Source organism: Camelus bactrianus, chromosome 13 (assembly GCF_048773025.1).
Source record: "Camelus bactrianus isolate YW-2024 breed Bactrian camel chromosome 13, ASM4877302v1, whole genome shotgun sequence".
Taxonomy (NCBI): domain Eukaryota; kingdom Metazoa; phylum Chordata; class Mammalia; order Artiodactyla; family Camelidae; genus Camelus; species Camelus bactrianus.
Window position 1 is genome coordinate 46,436,058 of NC_133551.1, and position 22,947 is coordinate 46,459,004.

Genomic DNA, 22,947 nt, shown 5'->3' on the forward strand with positions numbered 1-22,947 from the left:
TCAAATGCTTTAATGGTCACAACATCAAATTGCTTACTCTAAATTTCTGTATTTAACTCATGGCAAACTGGTAACAAACAGTTCACTGACCATCACGAGTTCACTAGTCAGCTGACCACATTTTAACAGTATTTCAGTAGTTTATCTCATCCAGTCTCATAGCTTTAAATTTCACCTATATGCTGTCAATCCCTAAATGTTTATCTCCAGATGAGGTCTCAACCTTAATCCCCAGATTCATATATTCAATTGCCTTATCAACACTCCTTATTGGATGTCAAGCAAGCACCAAAGTTCTGATTCCTCCAACAACCCTCATCCTACTCCTTCCAAGATCAAAAATAACAACTAAAAAACCTCTGCTCCTCCATATTCTCTATCTTGCTCAGTAAATGGCAACCATATCCACCTATCTACTCAGTCCTAAAACCTAACCATAACCCTCAATTCCTCCTTCTCTCATACACCAAAATTAACTGTCAACAAATATTGTCAGTTATCCTTTCAAAATACATCTAGAATTCAAACACTTTTCTTTTGTAATGGTTTCCTCACTTACTTTCTAGCCTGCACTCCTGCTCTCCCTACAGTGTGAGCAACCAGTGACCTTGTTAAAACCTAAGACAATTATTCACAGAAAAAGAAAAGGTGTTTCAACAAGTGGTGCTAGGATAAGCTATGTACATTCAAAAGAAGGAAATCAGTGATAGTCATTCTGACAGGTGTGAGGCGTTATCTCATTGTGGTTTGGATTTGTATTTCCATGATTAGCAATGTTGAGCATCTTTTCATGTGCCTATCTGCGATCTGCATTTCCTCTTTGGAAAAATACCTACTTAGTTCTTCTGCCCACTTTTTTGTTTTGTTATTTTCAGGTTTTATTGCTTTGTGATATGTGAATGTAACTGCGAATTCTGCTTTTTGAAATCTAGTTTTTTTGGTTTGTTTTTTCCTTTTTCGGTTTTATTAGGTAGAATTACTACAGCTCGACTGCACATACACATTATATTGCATGTAAATACATATATACGATGTACTGCATATTTTTTACATATATGTACTGATTGTTGTTTCTATCTTCTGCCCACTTTTTAATCGGGTTGTTTATTTTGATATTGAGTTGTATGAACTGTTTATATATGTTGCATATTAATCCCTGATCAGTCAGATCATTTGCAAATATTTTCTCCCATTTAGTAGACTGTCATTTTGTTTTGTCTATGGTTTCTTTTGCTATGCAAAAGCTTTTAAGTGTTGTCAAGAATGCGGAGAAAAGGGAACCCTGATACACTGTTGGTGGGAATGTAAATTGGTGCAGCCACAGTGGAAAACAGTGTGCAGCTTTCTCAAAAAAACAAAAATATAACTACCTATGACCCAGCAATTCCACTTCTTGGTATATATCGGGAAAAAAAAAAAAAACTAATTCAAAAACATACATGCACCCCCATTTTCCTAGCAGCATTAGTTACAATTGCCAAGCTATAAAAAGCAACCTATGTCCATCAAGAGATGAACAGATAAAGATGTGGTACATATATACACAATGGAATACTAGTTTTGCCATTTGCAATGACATAGATGGACTTGGAGGGCATTAAGCTAAGTGAAATAAGACAGAGAAAGACAAATACTATTGATATCACTTACATGTGGAATCTAAAAAATAAAACAAATGAGTGAATATAACAAAAAAGCAGACAACACAGATGTAGAGAACAAACTAGTGGTTACTGGATGAGGGGAGCAATATAGGTTGGGGGAGTGGGAGACACAAACTATTGGGTGTAAGATAGGCTACAGGGATATATTGTACAACATGGAATAGAGCCAATATTTTGTAATAACTATAAATGGAGTGTAACCTTTAAAAATTGTATAAAAAAGTAAAAAAAAAAAAAAAAAAGTCAGAACCTTACCTTACACCACATATAAAAATTAACTAATTATAAATCAAAGACCTAAAGTAAGACCTAATGCCATAAAACCCTTAAAAGGAAACAAAGATAAATCACACTCTCATTCTGTTTTCTTAGATTCTGTCTATTTGGCATCCATTAACTGCTGGCCAAACTAACAACCAAACTTGTTCACAACTCCTCTGCAATCCCGCTTTTGCAGGAATGCAAAAATCCTGTTACAAACCCTCCAACCAATCCTGAGTCCATATCCCCATCCACCACCTTTATCAAATTCTCACACATCAAGCCAGTATTTCCCCTGCCCTATATCACTAAGGGCCAAGTACCACGTAACTGAAGACCATGCCCGTAGCCCAGAACCCACCAACATTATTCAAAGTAGTCAATCCTGAACTATTTACCTTGCCCTGCTTTGCCTTTCTTGTGGAAATCCAGGTATATACCCAGAACTGGAATTGCTAGATCATATGATAGCTCTATTTTCAGTTTTTTTTGAGGACGCTCCGTACTGTTTTCCATAGTGGTTGCACCAACTTACATTTCCATCAACAGTGTATGACGGTTCCCTTTTCTCCACACCCTTTCCAACACTTGTTATTTGTAAAACTTTTGATGGCCCTTCTGACAGATTTGAGGTGATATTGTGATTCTGATTTGCATGTCTCTAATAATTAGTGATGTTAAGCATTTCTTCATATAAAGATGTCCATTATTTAAAAAAAGAAAAATAACAAGTGTTGGCTAGGATGGAGAAATTGGATCCCTGGTGTATTATGGCATATTGCTAGTAGGAATATAGAATGGTGCAGCTGCTGTGGAAAGCAGTATGGTGGTTCCTGAAAAAGTTAAGGAATCATTATATGATTCAGCAATTCTACTTCTTGATATCTACCCAAAATAATTGAAAGCAAGGACTCAAACAGGTTCTTGTAAACCCATGTTCATAATAGCAGCCATCACTCACAATGTCCACTGAAAGACAATGGATAAACAAAATATGTACATACACACAATGGAATATTACTTTGCCTTGAAAAGGAATGAAGTACTGACACACGCTAAAACAAGGATGAATCTTGAAAACATTATGCTAAGTAAAAGAAGCCAGACACAAGAGGCCTCATATTATTTAATTCCATTTATATGTAACATTCAGAACAGGCAAATCTATTAAGACAGAAAGCAGATTAGTGGTTACCAAGGACTTAGAGGGAATGTGAAATAGGGGAATGACTGCAAAAGAATAGGGGGTTTCTTTTTGAGTGTTAAAAATATTCTGAATTAAGAGTGGTAATGATTGTAAAACCCTGTGAATACATTAAAAATTAGTGAATTGTATACTCTTAAATAAAAACCCTTTGACAAATCACATCATTTCTCTGCTTAAAACTACCCACTGACTTTCTGTTCCAATTAGTATAAAATGCAAAGTCCTTTCTGTGGCCTACAAGGCACTACAAAATCCAACCCCTGTCTCATTTTCTTCTACATCCCTCTACCCCAACACCATTATTCACTCACCAACAGCCACTCTAGACTCCTTGCTGTGCTTCAACATGCCAAGCATGTTCCCACCTCAGGACCTTAGCACATGCTGTATCCCTATATAGAATGCTCTTGCTCAACATATATGTCAACATCACTCATTCCAGACTCCTGTTCTCTAATAAAACATCATCTTAATGAGAAGACTCCTAGAAGATACAACTTAAAATTTCAATCTCTGCCCCACAAAAACACATACCTTCACATCTCTTCATTTGATTTTATTTTTCATAGCACTCACTATCATGACATACCATACATGCTTTTGTCTGTCTGTCTCTTGAATAGAAAAGAAGTTCCATGAGAATAGGAACTTTGTCTGCTAAAACACTACTGTAGCTCCAGTGTCTAGAACAGTGCCTCCACATAATAAGAACTGAATAAATATAGTATAACGGATGCACAGATGGATGGATTAATTTTTAATTAATTCATTTATTTAATGGCAGTACTAGGAATTGAACCCAGGACCTGTGTATGCTAAGCAGGCGCTCTACCACTGAGCTATACCAACCCTCTGGATGGATTAATTTGAACAAATGAACAAATGGAGGCAAAAAGGCAAACAAATACAGTAACTTGTTTTACGAAAAAATACCTAGTAAATGGTAGTAGAGAGACTCAACCCAAGTCAGCCTGACTCTCACCCCAGGCTCTTCACTTCTGTGCTACCATTCCACTACTAATTTGGAGACATTGAAGGAATTACTTGTTGGGTGGAAGGGTATGTATTTTATATAACAGTAAGATATCACGTATATCCAAAAATCCATTTTTTAGTCCCTGTCCATTTTAATGCAACTACCACATTACAATTGAAAAGCATAAGAAGTGAGAGCCTCCAAAATTATTAACTTCATCGATTTTATATTGCTCAGCTATTATCAAAATCATGCTAATTAAATGAACCTGGCTCTCTTCTCAAAAGACAAGAACACCAAAGTAGCTGCCAACCCCAAGTTTGTCTGTACCCACAAAGTATACTAGAGAGAATATGCCAAAGGAAATAGACTTTTATACCTGGTAGGCATACAGCAGGATCTGCTCTTGCAAGAGCCATTCTAGGGCAGAAACATACAGGGATATAATACTCCTCTCCTTCTGACCAAGACTCAGAAGACAATTATAATAACTTTTAAAACTTTCCAGACTAGGCTACAAGGACAAGAAACAATGGGGTAAACAGTAAGTCACTCATTTTATTGACATCAGTTTCTCTACACCTACTACAAACTTTTAAGTATTAATTAAACTTATTCAAGCAACTTATGCTTTGTGGTTCTTACCTTCCTGACTTCTCTGTTGCAGTGACTAAGTCATACCTTGTCTCCTACTGCACCCTTCCTACAAAGACTTGCCCAGCTCTCTGCAGAAGAGGTACCATGGAGCTTCAATTATCTGAGGAGATGATTAAGCATAGACGGGTAAGCCAGTCCCCTCTTCTTACAAGTGAGGCAATTCAGGCCCAGAAATGATAGTTCCTGTTGAAACCACACATAACTTGCTAGTGACAAAGCCTAGATTAGTATCCATGCTTCCTGGTTTCCTTCCAGAATAAAACTCTTTCTACTCCTCCAATATCAAAGATAAAAAAATGTATTGTTTGTACTGAGGAACCTACTTAATCCTAATTCCTTAAAAGACAGGAATGTATCTTAATGAACCTTATAACCTCAGAACTTAGATCAGTGCCCAACACAGTAGGTATCTGTATGTATTTACTGAATGATCAATTGTTTAAATCTGAGTTACTTTATTTAAAAGTATTTATTTCTGATCCTCATTAATTATTTAAAGGTAGTTAGACTAGGCCTAACTTCAGCTACCACAAAAATAACCAAGAAATTCCTCTAGCTTAAAACTAAATTGATCCCCAAATTCCTGTAGTTTCAAATAAAAGTCATTTTTACAGGATATCCCTCTTTCTCAGCAAACTCCATTCATTAGAGGCACACATTCCTGGAAGAAGCTACCTGACTCAGACCTTAATTCATTTCATCTAATCTTTCTTTTTTGAAAATAGAAAGGGTTTATTAGGTTACACTGCAGTAGACAACAGTGGGCCACGCAGACGAGAGGTGCCTGTGTGAGCCCATTTCACCTAATCTTAAGCAAAGGCAAATCTCAGAGAACTTCCAAATAAAGGGAAGCAAAAGAAAATAAGGCCGGAAATAATAGGAAAGTGACCAAGTACAAATATTTGCTGAACATGACGCTGAAAAGCCAGTCCATTTCAATTATGTACTCAGTTATCACTCTTTTAAGGGTCCTGGTAGTGCCTTTACCCAGTTTTCAAAAGACTCAGGACACTTGAGAACCTAGAATTGAGACCCACTGCTAAAACTGAATTTAAAGATAGAAATATGGCTCTTAAATAATAAAATATATCCCAATTTTACCTAATATATTTACAAGAATTCTGAAACTAATACACCTTAAAATTAAAAAATGAAGCACTATGATATATATTAAGTGATCTTTCCAATAGTGGTAAGAAAAAAGAAAAACAGGTATCATGATCTTCATTTTATAGATAAGGCAACTGATGTTCAAAGAGATGAAGTGATTCATTCAAGTTACAAATCTAATTAAGTGACATAGCCAAAACTGAACCCTAGGAGTTTTCTGACTTATAACTCCAGTCTCTTCGTATCAAATCACAGTGAGCTTTCATAAAGCAGTCAGAAAAACTTTACAAAAATTTCAGAGAACAACTTAATCACTAGAGCATTTTTTCAAAACAAAATCCTAGAAAGATAGTAACAGAATTACCATGAGTTTCATGGTAATTTTTAAACACATTTGATGTATACATAAAGTATACTTAATAAATTTATATAAATAGTATTGTGTCCTCCTCTGTAATTACATCTCATAAATTTCTGTAAGGAAACATTTTGAAGCCATTGTTTTATCATAGCCCTATTTCCTAATGTTCCCCAAATTTGGCTTCTTAGCAAAATCATGGTGAGTGTGGGTGCAGGTACATAAAAATAATACAGGATCTTGGGCCCCAACATGTGCTGGTAAACAAGCTGCTGGAGAACAAGCAGCTAGAAAAGAAGCCACTCCTAAATTTCAATGAGCTTAAAATATTGTATTCACACTTACTTGCTTAAAATGCACATGCTTGCTTTGTTCTAATGTTTTACACAGTAGATGAAATTTTTGGTGAGCAATCCTGACATTGACCATAAGGGCACAAAGGAGGGCAGATATTTCGTTAGAGTGAAACAATGAACAGTCTTGGAAAGCCAGATCACCCATTAACAGAACTTTGTTCTGGCATGAAAGCATGCTGTTGAATCCAGGGGAAGTATTTGCTATCTTGAGATGTCCGGAGGCAATGGTAGGATAGACTCAGAAATTTTGCATACCCCCAGGAGGGTGATTGTTCCTGGAAGGGATGGGCCTGAAATTAATCAGTTAACCAGCAAGCAGAACTTAGTGCTTATTGCATGGAATATCTAAAGCCCCACCTCTTTGATCGCATTTTTTTCTGAGCTGTATACTCCTAATAAATATGATGTTGACCAGGCTCTAGACCCACGAGATCTTGAGTCCCCTGGTCCCATCTTTGTTCTTTACTTTGTCTCTTTGTTTCTTAAGTCTTGCATCACACGTCCTCAGACAGGATCCTGAGCTGAGCTGGAAGCAGCAAACATGGAGACTCTAATCCAAGTTCCGAATCTGCATTTTAACTGCTTATTATTATTTAAATGATTGTTTTTAATCTGTATAATATGTATTCTAAAGGATTCTGATTAGCCAAAATTGTAGTACTGCCCCAAAAGAATTCTTAAGAGAAAAAGCAGGCCAAGAAAATAGAAGAAATTAAAATCTAGGGACAAAGTTATTCAGGAATCTCCCCTAGCCCTAAAGCCAGAATAGAACAAACAGGTGAAAGGTAGCCCTACTCCAAGTATGAACCCAAACCTAGTTTCTGCCTTTGCCCCAACTTGTCAGAAAAGTTGGCCTCTCCCTAGTACCATGTATGGAACAGATGTAGATACCAAGAATTTCAATTTTAATGCTCTCAAAAAGCTTGAGTCCACTAAAACTCAGTAAGCCCCAAAACACAAGTATAAGACTGTGACTGTATTTAAGTGGCAGCTTTTCCCCAAATGCTAGGCAAAAATTGACACAGAGAAGAGGATTTGAGGTAGGGAAAAATGAGGAAGAGGGGAGGAGCTGACCTAGAGAGAGAAGTTGGCTGGTTAATTGGCTTCAAAGGCCCAGACAGGAGTCCACCCACACACACACACACACAAAACCACTTATAAATGGGATTCCTCCAAGTGATACTGAGAGCATCCCCAGGAGGGATTCCTAATCATAATCATCATCTACTTACAAGCTGCCTCTTCTTGGAAGGCTCAACTCCTTCTGAAAAACAAAACACAAACACAAGTTAGACAGAAATAAGGACCCATCTAAGTCCTACAGGTCTGCACTAAATGTCCTAGGAGAATTACATTATCTTAATAATGGCAAAGACTAAATATTTCTAAATAATAACCTTTCCCTTTGTCTCTTAAATTTTAGTGAAATAATGAGTAGTTAAGTTAACTATCACCTCCTCGCTCTTTCCCAAAAGGGAAGAATACTTGTAACATTTTCCCCACTAGATGGAACCAACTTATCAGTGTACATTCCAGGCACTCACTGGGCCAGACACCAACTGCTACTGAATTATAAAGGATTCATATCATTAGAGTCAGGAATGAAATGTAAATTTTTTTAATTAGAAAATATTTTAGACAAATAAAGAAGTATAGAAAATAATATAAAAAAGAGATGACTATTCACACCACTGGCACGAGAATAACTCTTACAATAACAGTTGAGCTCCTGTGATTTGCTTTCCAAGTGTATCAAGTCCAACCTTCCACTTAGTCCCCACTTAATAACTATTCTTAAATTTTGGGGTTTTTTTCCATCTGTGTCTTTATTTTTTCTTACATATATATTCATAAATAATTATTAGTACTGTTTTACATGTTTTTAAATTATATACTTAAAATATTATATATATTCATCTGCTGACATCAATCTACATTATAATTAGGAGATTCACCCATGTGGTTATAGTTCACTTTAGTTCATATACCTATAGAATAGTCCAGTCTGTAAATTTTTATATTTATTTATCCATTCTCCAGTAAATGGAAACTATTTTCTGTTTCTCTTCTCCATCAAAACAATGCTCTTATAAACATGCTTGTACTTGTCTCCTTATGCACAGGTATAAAAAGTTTCCTGGAAGTATACACTGAGATGTGGCCTGCAACTGACAAGTCGTTAAGCATCAGAAATTGCTCCCAAAATGATCATACCAATTTACCCTCCCCCTCCAACACTTCCTGAGAGTTCTCCTTCCCAGAACTGCCTCCTAAACTCCTGACATTTATAATCAATTGCCTACTCAACATCTCAAATTTAACGTGTCCAAACTGAACTTGTTCTTGCCACCAAATTGACTACAATTACGGCCTTACTTCATCTCAGATGATGGTAATTCTATTCTTTCAGTTGTTCAGACCAAAATGCTGGACTCCTGCTTTTCATTTACCCCATGTCCCATCCAACAAGAATTCTTAATGGGTTTGAATCTAAAATACAGCCAGAATATAACCATTTTTCACTATCTCCAAAGACATATATGCTTACAATCTTTTAAACAAAAACTTTGGATTTAGTCATGTTTTAGAAATCAGAACTGGGGGAGGTAGTAACTAATATAATAGCACATATATTATGTAACACTTTCAACAAAGACTGATGCATCAACAAAATACATTAAACACATTAAAATTTCTCCAGTAAAATGTATGATAGCCACAATAAATGTGATAAAAACTCTAAAGAGTGCCAGTTCAGTTTTGTCACCAGGAAGAGTTCAAGTTAGGTCAAGTTTTACTGCTAAATGAGTTACAGAAAAATCTCTTCGTTTTTGCTATTGCAGTCTAAGCCACATGGTCTCACCCCAGCCTCTCAACTGTCTCCGAACTGGAACCCTATTCCTGCTTCCACTCTTATCCCTTTATGGTCTTTCTATTCTCAACATAACAGAGTGATCCTTTTAAAGGTCAGTTAGATGACAACACTCCTGCTCAAAACCCTGGAATTCAGAATGAAACATTTCAAACGTAGAAAATACAGAAAAGTTTAAAGACCTGTACAGTGAACATCCATATACACACACACAGCCCAGACTATACCACTGTTAACATTTTGTGGTATTTTCTTTATCACATATATAGCCATCTACCCACCCATTTTTTAATGCATCTCAAAGTAGACTGTAGACATCAGTATATATTTCACCATGTATATCATAACCAGAATTCAGTATTTGTTTACAATTTTTCACATTGGTTTTTTTTAAGGTAAATTTGCAAACACTGAGCTGCAGAAATCTTAGGCGTACCAATTGATAAGTATGATAAATGCATACACTAAGGTAACCCAGATCCCTGTCAAAACATAGAACATGTCCATCAATACAGAAAGTTTCATCAAGTTCTTTCTTGGTAAATTCACCCCCCAAAAAACACTATTCCCTTACCCCAAGTAAATACTATTCCCATTTTTTCACCATAGATTAGTTTTGCCTGCTTCCAAAGTTCATATGAATGGGATTATCCAAGTATGAATCCTTTCATATAAGGCTTCTTTCACTTAGCATAGTGTTTTAGAAATTTATCCATGTTGTTTCATATTACAGTAGCAATATAGCCAATCATATTAATATACCACAGTTTATTTATCCTCTCTCTTACTAATAGACATTTGGGTTATTTCCACTTTCGAGCTATTAACATTCCTGTACAAGTCTTTTAATAGGTCCATATCTCATTTGTCTTGGGTAAATACCTAAGAGTGTAACTGTTGGGTTATAGGATAGGTGTATGTTTAGTTTTATAAGAAACTACCAGATCTTTTTCCAAAGTGATTATACCATATTACAGTTCCATTAACAATGTATGAGAGTTTTAACTGCTCCACATTCTAGCTAATTTAGGTTACACTCACTAATAATATAAGAACTGCTCTACATTCATACCAAAATATGACATCAGTATTTTAAATTTTAGCCGTTCTAGTGAGTGTGATCATCTTATTGTGGTTTTATCTGCATTTCTCTGATGACTAATGATGTTCAGCATCTTGTCATGTGCTCTTTAGCCATCAGTACCTATTTATGAAGTATCTTAAAATACTTTGCCTCTTTTATAACTGGACTATTTTTTTTTTTTATCATTGAGTTGTAAGAGTTCTTCATATATTCTAGATACAAGTCCTTTGTTAGATACTTTCCTGGGTATTTCTCTCCCAGTCTGTGCCTTGCTACTGAAATTATAAAGTGGTATCTTTTGACAAGCAAGTTTTTTATTTTGATCAAGGGTCAATTTGTCAATTTTTTTTTTACAGTTAATGATTTCAGTATCCTATCTAACAAAAATATGCCCATGATAAGAACACAAAAATACTTTCCTATATTTTATTTCTAGATGCTTTATGGTTTTAGCCTTTATGTTTAGGTCTATGATTCATTTTGAATTAACTCTGCAGTAATATATGAGATGGGGTTAAGGCTCATTTTTTTCCCACAAGGACATTCACTGATTCCAGCACCATATATTGAAAACACTATCTTTTCCCCAACAGATTGCTTTGGCATCTCTGTTGAAAATCAAACCATAAATAGAATGGTCTACTTACGCCTCTCTACTGTACTCTATTGTTCTCTTTCTTCACCCAATGCCAGCACCACATTTTCTTGATTATGTAGCTTTATATCAAGTATTGAAGTCAGATCATGTGGCCCTTCAACTTTGTTCTTTTTCAAGATTGCTTTGGATATTCTAGATTCTTTACATTTGCATATAAATTTTAGACCTGCTTTAATCACTCTCAGCAATGTTTCATAGTCTTCAGCAAAAAGATCTTGTCCTTTTATTGGTAAGCTTACATCTAAGATATTTTTGAAGCTATTGTAAATGAAATCTTTATTTCATTTCCCAATTGCCTGCTTCTAGTATAGGAATGCAATCAATTTTTGCATATTGACTATATATCCTACAACTTAAATTCATTATTAGTTGTAATGACTGTTTTGCAGATTCCTTAGGATTTTTCTGTATAAACAAACATGTTCTCTAGAAACAAAGAGTTTTATTTCTTTCCACTTGCTAGGACTGTTTGTGGTAGACATCCTCGCCTTGTTTTTCATTTGATCATGGGGGGAAAGAGTTCAACACTTTACTACTAAAAATGATGTTAGCTGTAGCCTTTTCATAAACAACTTTTATCAAATTGATAAAGTTCCTTTCTATTCCTAATTTGTTTAGAGTTTTTATCATTAGTGGGTATTGATTTTGCCAAGTACTTTCTCTGCATATATACTAAAATAATCATATGGTTTTTCTCCTCTATTCTGTTAATGTGGTGAATTACAGTGATTGATTTTTCCAATATTAGACTAATCTTGCATTTCTGGGTTAAACCCAACATTCTCAAATACACTGTTAGATTATCTTCACTAATATTTTATTAATGATTTTTGCACTTATGTTGATAAGGGATAATGGTCTCCAATTTTCTTTTATTATAATGTCTTTGTCAGATTTTGGTATCACAATTATGCCAGTCTCCTAAAACTGGCCAAAACATGTTCCCGCTTCCTCTATTTTCTGAAAGAGTTTATGTAAGATTGGTGTTATATCACAAATAAAATCATCTAGGGTCTGAGCGCTTTTATTTAGAATGTTTGCCTCTATGTTAATAAATAAATTGGACTATTTACTTTTTCTTCTCAAACTGTCCTTGTCAGTTTTGGCATTACGGTTATACTCTCCTCATAAAATGTGCCAGGAGAGTGTGTTCTCTTTTTCTATTTTCTGAAACAATCTATGTAAAACTGGGAATATCATTCTTTGAACCTACATGATACAGTTCTGGCTTCTTGAATAGTTTATATAGATCACATGAGATGGACTATATTTGAAGGCAACAATAATAAACAAAGACTCTGTAAAATCCATGTGTGCCCCTCTTTGAACCCCTTTTACACAAGGAAATGCATCCATGGAAATCATCCCTTCTGTATTCCTTACTGACTCCTTGCACCTGTGCAAAAGCCTGCATTTGCAGGATGGGTGCCCAGGGCTCCAGATCAGTACATTCTGTGCCAAGCTTTCTGGTACCATAAAGACAGACTTAAGGCAAAGTGGAACAAGAAGTGGTCTCCAATCAGATAAAGGTAGTTCAAGGAACAATGACTTCCCAGTCTTCCCTTTTCCAGGGAATATTCATAGCAAGCTCAGGAAGAAAGCTGCACAATCAGGAAATCTGGCTGAGGTAAGAAGAGCACACACTTAGGCAAGTAACTATAAATTCTCTGGCTCGTCATTTTCCCTTAGGAACTAGGATGGTAATATCTGACAACACAACATCAGAAGAAGCCTGTCCCATTCGGCCGCCTCTGATCTACTAGTCATCTCTTGACTCTCCATATTCTTCACGATTTCTGCTTAGCATTCTGAGTACATTCAAGTCTATCCCACCTAGAGATAAGAAAAAAATTTCCACTCTTTTGTCTTGGCCGCTGACATGCCATTTAGACTAAGGAAGACCTGGGAACTTGGTCACGTGAGCCACGGCCACATAGGCAAACACCGGAAGCACCAGGAGGCTGGGGTAATGCTGGTGGCATGCATCACCACAGGATCAACATCAACATATATCACCCAGGATACTCTGGGAAAGTTGGTATGAGGCATTATCACTTAAAGAGGAACCAGAGCTTCTGCTCAACTGTCAATCTTGATAAATTGTGGCCCCTGTCAGTGAGCAGACACAAGTAAACGCTGCCAAGAGCAAGACTAGAGTGGCTTCTATCACTGACATGGTGCAATCGGGCTACTACAAAGTTCTGGGGAAGGGAAAGCTCCCTGAACAGCCTGTCATCGTGAAGGCCAAATTCTTCAGCAGAAGAGCTGAGGAAAAGATTAAGGGTGTGGATGGGGCCTGTGTCCTGGTAGCTTGAATCCTATGGTGGGAGATTCATTATGTTATCAAGTGGATGGGAGGGAGGGAGAGAGGGAGAGAAAAAGCGAGGGAGGGAAGGAAAGAGAAAAAATTTTCCTTTAGTTACTAAACACCCCTCTTCAACTACTGCCAATTCTATTTTCTTTTCACAGCCACACTTCTTTAATGAGCTGTCCACATTCACTGCCTCCAATGTCTCACCTCCTATTTTCTTCAACACACTGCAGATATCCTCAGACCTTACTACCCGACTTGAGCCATTCTTGCCAGGTTACCAGTGGTCTCCACATAAAGAAGCCCCACTGCATTTTCAGTCCACCATTTCTTTTTGGGTTTTGACTGCTCAGCAGCATCTTGACCATATCATTCATTCTTCTGTCTTGAAAGACTGTTCTATCCACGAAACAACATTCTCCTGTTTTATGTTTTATCACCACTTAAACACCTTTGCAGGCTCTTCCTTCATCACCTTAGATGCTTACAAGTTGACTGTCCTTAAAGCTCTGCCTGGAAACTCTCCTCTCTACACACATCTTACAGACGACACCCATATTTTTATCTTCATCCCAGATCTCTCTTCAACTATATAGTTGTATACAGTCTTATATACAATCACCTTGACCTCAATATGTCTGAAAACTCAACTTATCTTTCTATTCAATCTTGTTCCTTCTCTGTTTTCCATTTTGGTGATGGTACCTCCAAACCCAGAGTCATTCTTGATTCTTCAAGTTCTCTCACCCAACTATTCATCAAGTCTTGCTGATGCTACCTCAAAATATCTATCTTCAATCTGTCAATTTCACTTTATCTCCACTGCCATGTCCCCTAGTCCAAGTCAGCATCACCCTATAACATTCTCCTAACTGATGTCACTCTAATTTAGCTTTGTTCCCCTTGATTCCTAAAGTTACATGAATGTAAATATCAAGTAATAAGTATCTATTTTCTAAATGATAATATATAAGTTTAATAAGTGCTGCAGTCAAAAATACCTTTTTAAAATGCAAAACTAATTGGGTGATTTCTCTTCTTAGAAGTCCTCAATGAATAGTCTGAAATCCTTTCTGTAGCCTACAGAGCACTACCTAGCTGCTACTGCCTACCTCTCTAGCGTCATTTGCACAATTCTCCAGTCTTGTTGGAGTTTCGATCTTTCAGAGGGCTTCATGGGTATTGTCCTCTCTGCCTGGAATAGTTTTCCTTTGTTCTCTTTATACATTCTTGGACCTTAGCTTAAAACTCATTTCCTCTGGGAAGAGCTCCCTACACATAGTTTCCCCAGCCTTCCTCTATATAATTCCAACAATTTACTGTAATTAGTTGCTTAATTTTCTGTTTTCTGGGGCTGACTGTCAGCTAGAGGAGCAGAGATCAGTATTGCTCATCTCTGACATTACTAGCAACCAGCACAATACTTGACCTAATAGGTACCAAATGAATGATGAATAAATTAATGAATCAATAACATAAGTAAATAATACTTAACTATTATCACTATCATCATTATAAGGCTCATAATAGGGTCTTGCTCATTTGGAGTTATGGTGATGAAAATTGTCAACTGCAATTAGGTTAGAAAAAGAGGCGTAATTTACTGGAGAAAGGATATACTCTTCTATCACTTATGTTATTTACTGACATTCTTCAGGCTGGTTGCTATTTCACGATCGTCAAGAAAAAAAAATGCTTTCAGGAGAGGGGGAAAAAATTACTAAGGAAATCCACTTTTATACCATTTACTAAGTGGCCTTAGAAGGACCATTATTCCCCAAATACAAGCATCTACTCAGCTCTGGCAGCAAGCAATCTGCTGGGATGCATAAAAAACTCCCTTTCCTGTGTAGCAAATGTACCATTACTACTGCTCTGGGCATCATGGTGTTTTAACTCCACTTATTCACACTTGAGTGCGAGTGTATCTCGAGGTCAGGAGCCAAAGGGGAAATCAGTATATATGTAGCTATGGTGCTCCTATGAAACTCAAATGTGTTTCACTCCTCTTGCTCCATTAAATTCATATGTCATCACCCTGAGAACAGGGCCCCATGACAGAGTATTTACATTATACAATAATATTAAGAAACATGGGAAAAGAGTACAAAATTTGAAGTTTAGAAAACCAGGCTCATATTATGTCTCAATAACATATAACTTGTGTGGCCTAGGATTTCACCTACTTCTAAGGCTTGTATATAGTACTTATAAAGGTCAAATAAAACAACGTATATGAAAGTATTTTGTTCTGTAAATTGTGACACGGATGACATGTGTTGTTCTCATAAGAGTCTGAAGAACAGTAAAAACAGCATGATGATCCTACATGGCATAAAGAACTCAAGGCTCAGAGTCAAAAAAGAAAAAAAAATTAAACACAGTTCTACTACTTACTCTGCTCATAAATCCCAGTCAGTTATTAAACTTTTCTTAATCTTACTTTTCTTATTTGCACACCTGAGATAAAAATACTTACTTCGCCTATTTCATGCAAGTTGTCCCAAGGCTAGAATAAGAAAATACATTTAAAAGCTTAAGGTTTTCATATAAAAAGATGCTCCATATCATATGTATCAAGGAAATGTAAATCAAAATAATAATAGGATAGCACTACACATCTATAGGAATGGCCAAAATCTGGAACACTGACAACATGAAATGCTGGTGAGGACATGGAGCAACAGGAACTCTCATACATTGCTGGTGGGAATGCACAATGGTACAGCCACTTTGGAAGATAGTTTGGCAGCGTCTTACAAAACCAAACATACTCTTATTCTACATATTTGTGCTCCTTGGTATTTACCTGAAGGAGCTGAAAACTTATACCCACACAAAAACCTGCACACAGAGGTTTACAGCAGCTTTATACATAATTGCCAAAACTTCAGAACAATTAAGATATCCTTCAGCAGGTAAATGGATAAATAAACTGTGGTACCTCCAGACAATGGAGTATTATTCAATAGTAAAAAGAACTGAGCTATCGAGCCATGAAGAGGTATGGAGGAAAGTTAAATGCGTATTACTAAGTGAAAGAAGCCAATCCGGAAAGGCTACATTCTGTATGATTCCAACTATGTAACATACCAGAAGAGGTAAAACATGGACCCAGTAAAAAGATAAGTGGTTGCCAGGGGTGGGGGCAGGGGGAGATGGACAGCTACACCACAGAGGAATTTTAGGGCAGTGCAAATACTCTATATGATATTACAATAATAAATATGTGTCATTATACATTTATTCCAACCCACAGAATGTGTATGAATCCTAAAGTAAAGGTGAGGGTATAGCTCAGTGATAGAGTGCGTGCCTAGCATGCACAAGGTCCTGCGTTCAATCCCCAGTGCCTCTATTTAAAATAAATAAACCTAATTACCTGCCCCCTATCAAAAAAAAAAACAACCCAAAAAATTTTTTAAAAATAAAAAAGCAAAATAAAGTGAACTAAGGCCTTTGGGTAGTGATGATGTGCCAAAGTAGGTTCTTTCTTAGTAAAAAAAAAACAAAAAAAAACTGTACCATTCTGGTAAGTGATACTGATAACAGGGGAGGCCATGCATGTGTCGGAGCAAGGAGTATATGGCAAATATCTGTACCTTTCTCTCAGTTTTGTTGTAAACCTAAAACTGCTCTTAAAAAAATATAAAGTCAAGTCTTAAAAAAAAAAATCTCTCCCATCCCCACAAAAGGAAAGTTTAGGGTTTGGATTATCATTAATAATAAGGAGTTGCATTTTTCTAATCTGACCCACCTTGCTCCATTGAGCAGCAAGGCTCAATGGCTAATGTATGAATTGCTATTCTCCAAATACTAACTGTGCTCCCAAAACTCAAGGATATATTGTTTAGAGTCTCTAAAATTGCATTATTACCATTGTGGATCCCTCAAATTGACATATTTTGACACTGTCTGCTGAAAATGGTATTTCCTTTTTTTCTCAAACTACATTCTGAAGTTGCAAAGAAAGCTGTATATACTAAATTCTAGAGAAATAACCGTTCACTCCCTTTCACTTGTCCATAAAACAAACTTTTAAAGACATACATACAAAATAAAATGGTGCTGTTCATATGAGGAATCACTGTCTACGTGCATTACTCATTATTCACAATGACTAAACCCATAAAATATTTCCAAAGAAAAAACAAAGGCCAAGTGTCCAAAGGCAATAACTACTACCCCCACAAGTAAATATGCAAGCCAAGAGTCACAAGGCTGGTGTTTGTCTTTTATATCAACAGCCTGGAGATGACTGGGTCAAAGCTATCTCTGCCTGAGGCAGATTCCATCCTGAGCACATTTTCTATTTGAATTCTCACTTTATTTATGTATTCATTCACTCCTTTTCCACTGAGTAGCAGCACTCTTCCAGAAAAGGAAATTAACAGGCTCCAAGAAACATAACTTTCCACTCCACCGAAAGTGGACAGAGTTGGGTTTTGGAAATAACTTTTCAATTAACATGTAAAAGCAAGGTGTGGGGGCAGGGTTGTGTGTGTGCGTGCAGAAGTGGGGCATTCTCCACCACTGAAAGACTAGATATCTCTTTATAGAGCTTGTATTAAACCCATACAGTGTGACTAAAGTAAATAACACTGTTTGGCGTGGGAGTAGGAGTGGAGAACAAAACTAGGGCCCACTCAATCCATTCCTGATGACAATACCATCCTGTATTTCAGTGTCCCATTGGATGAAAGAAGACAACAAATACTTTGAAACTACTTACTGAAATACACTATAAATGCAGAAAAATGCACATAAGTATATAACTCAAATTTTCACAAACTGAACACACTAGTGTAACCAACAGTCAGATTTTTAAAAAATGAATTATTACTATCAATCCAGAAGCATCCTCACACCCCCTCTTCCAGTCACTACCTACACTCCCCAGGAAAATACCATCTTGATTTCTAAACCTTATAGATCAGTTTTGCTGCTCTGGCACTTTCTTTACATGGAATAGAGAGAATATATTCTTCAGTGTCTAGCACTTGTGTTCAATGTACATCTAATCCAAATCCCAGAGGGCAAATGGTAAATGCAGATGTTACAATATTTGAAGAGATAATGGCTAAGAAGTTTCCAAAATTGGTAACAAAAATGAATACATATATATAGGAAGCATAACATACCCCAAGTAGGATTAATTTTTTAAAAATCCAGACAAGGTAAATGATAGTAATACTGAAAAACATCAAAGCAAAAAAAATCTTAAGAGCCACAGATTAAAATCCATAACCTTCAGTGGAATAACAATTTGAGTATCAGTATATTTCTCAGTAGTAATGATGGAAACCAAAAGATAGCTGAATAACATGTACAAAGTGCAAGAGAAAATGACTATCAACATAAAATTGTGTACCTATACAAACTATCTTTCATGGTCAAAATCATTTAAAACAAAGGCATTTAAATAAATATAAGCATTTATTACCAACATACCTATATTAAAGAAATGTCTAAATGACGTACTTTAGGAAGAAGAAAAATGATCCCAGGAGGAAATCTAAGACCCAAAAAGAATTACTGAGCAAGAAAACTAGTAAACATACTCTTAGTAAGTACCGACTACATACAACAATAAATAGAGATACCTAATTTGAGTAATTTTCTTTAAAGGAAAGAATTTAAATACTAGATAAAAATAGCATGTAAGTTTGGAAGGAGTGATGAGAAGGAAAGTCCTTGTGTTGTTCAGGAGGGGGTTAAAATCTGAATTTGTTCTAACTCATCAGTAGAGTTAGACAAATCAAATAAAAACACAAACCAAAAAACTCTACCAATATTTTTAAATGGCAAAAAAGAAAAGGAGCAGTAAGGCATGGAGGTACAGGACATGGAATATAAGAAATAATACAGCAGAAACAAGTTCAGATGTATCAGTTACCCCTAAAAATCTTCACACACAAATTAATCAGTATTGACAGGGAAAAAAAAAAACCCTACTGCATGCCATTTGCAACAGACACAGCAAAAGCAAAATTGCCTGGAAAGGTTAAAATACAGAGATAGTTGGTTTTAGAAAAACTAACAAAACAGATAAACTTCTACTACTGATCATGAAAAAAGGAAAGTATGAACACCCAATATCAGAAATACAAAGAAGGATATAAGAACAGATTCAGCAAAGGTTGTTAAAAAGGTAAAAAAATAAAATAAATATTTTTTCTCAATAAACAGACAAAATGAAAAAACTTCAATAAATACATACCTTACCAAAACTACCTGAAGATAAAACAGGAAGCTTAGATTAAATATATGACCACTTTTTAAAAACTGTGAATCACAGATAATGCCTGAATTGGGTTTAAACCCAAAATTCAAGAGTGGTTATATAATAGAAAAAAATGTTATAAACCTCACATAAATTAATAAGGGAGAGGGTATATATAGCTCAGTGGTAGAGTGTGTGCCTGGCATGCATGAGGTCCTGGGTACAATCCCCAGTACCTTTATTAAATAAAAAAACAAACCTAATTACCTCTCCACCCCCCAAAAAAGTTAAAAAAATTAATTAATGTAGAAAAATTACTATAATCTCAAATTATATAGAAAGGAAACACATCAAGCAAGTACCAACTTATTAAAAAAAAGTAACAGCAGAGAATCGAGGGAACAGAGATCTTCAAGACATTAAAAAAAGAAAAGGGGAAAAACTAAAAATGACAGAGATCTTTAGATTGAAACATAAATGCTGCAAACTCAAATACTTTCACGGGCCAAAAGTATTATAACATAGTTCATCAAATCTGAAAAACTATTAATTTCAGGCGATGCCATTATTTTTGGTATCGGGAAAATTTTTTTAAAGCAGAACAAAATAATCACTGCCAATTAAAACATAACACACAATCAAAAGTAGCACACCACAATTTCAGAGCTGTTAAAAAGTAGAAAGAGGGGAGCCTTAGAAATGATGGAATGGGAAATGGGAAAGGGTTGGCAAGGACTATATTCGTCAATTTTTCTTGAAATCTCCAAAATTAGCCAAATAAAACTACAGGAACTGGTTTGCAGACCTTCAAATTGTGATCCTGATTCACACAGGAGAATACAAGAATCTAATTCAGAGATGATAAGGGACTGAAATTTTAGAATATCTTCAGATTTCTAAGCGAAACAACTCCATGAACAAAAATATGTGGGGCTTAGGGAAAAGATGTTGTTAAAATAGAGCAAAGTCCAGGAAGCAAGAGAACTCTAAAGATCTGAAGCTGTCTCGATTATCCTTTTCTGCAGACATGCTGAAATTCTCCAAGACAGCTGCTACATGGGGATGATGATCAAAAGGTTGACAGGTAGAGAAAGAGGAGAATGACACTCAAGAATGGGAAAATACCAGAAAAGATGAATAAATGTGGAAAAAATAAACTAAAAAAGAAGTCTGGTTTGGCTGTAACATAGAATATGAGTATACTACAGAGAGAGAGAGAGAAAAGAAGGTACGTGAATAAATCACTCAATTTTCAAAGCCATCTAATTTACTGACATGATGAAAATATTTAGTGGTACTAAGGACTGATGATACAAATTGCAGTTTTTCTTTATTTTTCTTTATCAAACGTCCCACAGAAAGAATAACAAAATTAAGAATATCAGGAGGAAGTCATTAGGTTACATGTTAATTCATAAGTAGTTATCTTTTTGAAAATGAAGTAACTTTCAAAAAGAATGTTTGATAGAAATAGACTTACAGATATAGAGAACTTATGATTACCAGGGGTTAAAGAGGGTAGAAACAGATAAACTGGGAATTCAAAAACTACCCCTCTTGAAGAGTCATGGAAATGTTAGCTATCTTGATTGTGGTGGTGGTTTCATGGGTGTCTATGTCTAACAAAATTCATCAAATTGTACATCTGAAATATGTGTAGTTTGCTGTACAGGAACCATACCACAACAAAGGTGCTAAAAAAAAAAAAAGAATGTTTGAAATCTAGCTGGTTCTTGAAGATTTTGTTTTTAAGGACGAAAATCTAAACTGAATTGGGTTTTCTACAATGCTCATAATTTATTAGGATAGTCATCATTTTCAAAATTAAAAAGCACTCTCAAGAAAGCTTTGTCAACAATAATACTTCACAGTATGCACTATGCTTTCATATGTTTTCCAAAATAATTAAGTACCCCTGAATGATGGCACTTTTAAGCACGTTCACTTTTGAACATCAAAGGCAGAAAAGCAGGGAAGAACCATTACATGGTTTTGCCTGAAGGCAATAATTTTATCAGCACAGTATATTCTCAGTTCAGAATCTGGGCTCTTATACAATGAAGACCAATTACTTTGTCTGCCTTATAGGCAAATACTTAATGTGGAAATGATGGCACTAACACAGTTGATAATAAAATTTTGTTTATGGTGACTAGTCAGTTGGCCTTTCAAAGTTAAAATAAAATAATCCCCCATAAAGTTGACTGGAAAATAGGGCAAATATAAAAGCACCTTCTTCCATTCACAAGGAACTGCAACCTCAAATATGCCTCACTGTAGATGCTCCAAAAGCAGCAGTAGGATAAGAGCCAATTTTTATCATATGGAAGACCCAAACCTCAACTGCTCTTCAAGTAAAATGATGTCAATTCCTACACAGGGTGGAGACTCCTCCAGTTTAAAGGAAAAATGCTCACACGTAGTCTCCCCAATGTCTAAAAGGACCTAGGGATGCTGCTGAAGCATGTGAATGTGCAGGCTAAAACCACAAAAGATCTTTTTCTAATAAGTAAGAAGCCAGCTTGAGAAAGAGGCAATATACTGCAGAGAACCTGAGCAAAAGACTCTAGATTACTCAACTATGAAAGCTATCATCCAACCTCTGGACTTCCATATTTGTGAGCCAATACATTTCTTTAATATTTAAGCCACTCAGAGTCAAATCTTCTGTTACTTTCATTTCACAGTATCTTCAACTATATACATCTGTAGCCCAGATTTTTACAAGTTGTCTGTCCTTGAGGAGGTTACTGATCTTCTCATATCTGAAAAAATGCCAATCAGAAAATCCCCCACTGCCTCTACTGCAATCACGCCCTTCCAATCCATTAGATTTTCTTGTCTTCTGGGCCACAATTGTCTCATAGTTGATTCTCCTGCTGTAGCCCTTGCCTCTAGTCTACTCTCAACATGACAGTGGAATACAGAAAGGGAGGCACTGATACACTCATTAACATATACGCACCAATACAGGAGCACCTAAATATACAAAGTAAATTCTAACAGACATAAAAGTAGAAACTGATAATAATACAGTAATAGTAGGGGGCTTTAATACCCCAGTTACATCAATGGACAGATCAGCCAGACAGAAAATCAACAAGGCAACAGTGGTCTTGAATGACACAACAGACCAGTTGGATTTAATGAATATCTACAGGACATTACATCCAAAAACATTCTTTTCAAGTGCACATGGAATGTTCTCCA

General features: G+C 35.9%; 1 protein-coding gene and 2 pseudogenes across 4 annotated transcripts in view; 2 read left to right on the forward strand and 1 right to left on the reverse strand.

Annotated features, from left to right (window-relative positions):
* Positions 1 to 22,947, reverse strand: part of MAST2 (microtubule associated serine/threonine kinase 2) — a 174,904-nt gene that overhangs the window by 91,196 nt on the left and 60,761 nt on the right. For all 4 annotated transcript variants that reach the window (XM_074376551.1, XM_074376550.1, XM_074376553.1 and 1 more), the window contains exon 4: positions 7,822 to 7,853. In XM_074376551.1, the coding sequence (XP_074232652.1) occupies positions 7,822 to 7,853 (32 nt within the window). The remainder of the gene's footprint in view (positions 1 to 7,821; positions 7,854 to 22,947) is intronic.
* LOC105065655 (large ribosomal subunit protein uL15 pseudogene) lies at positions 12,839 to 13,518 on the forward strand (annotated as a pseudogene).
* LOC105065988 (arginine-fifty homeobox-like) overlaps positions 16,511 to 22,947 on the forward strand; it is a 28,521-nt pseudogene continuing 22,084 nt past the window's right edge.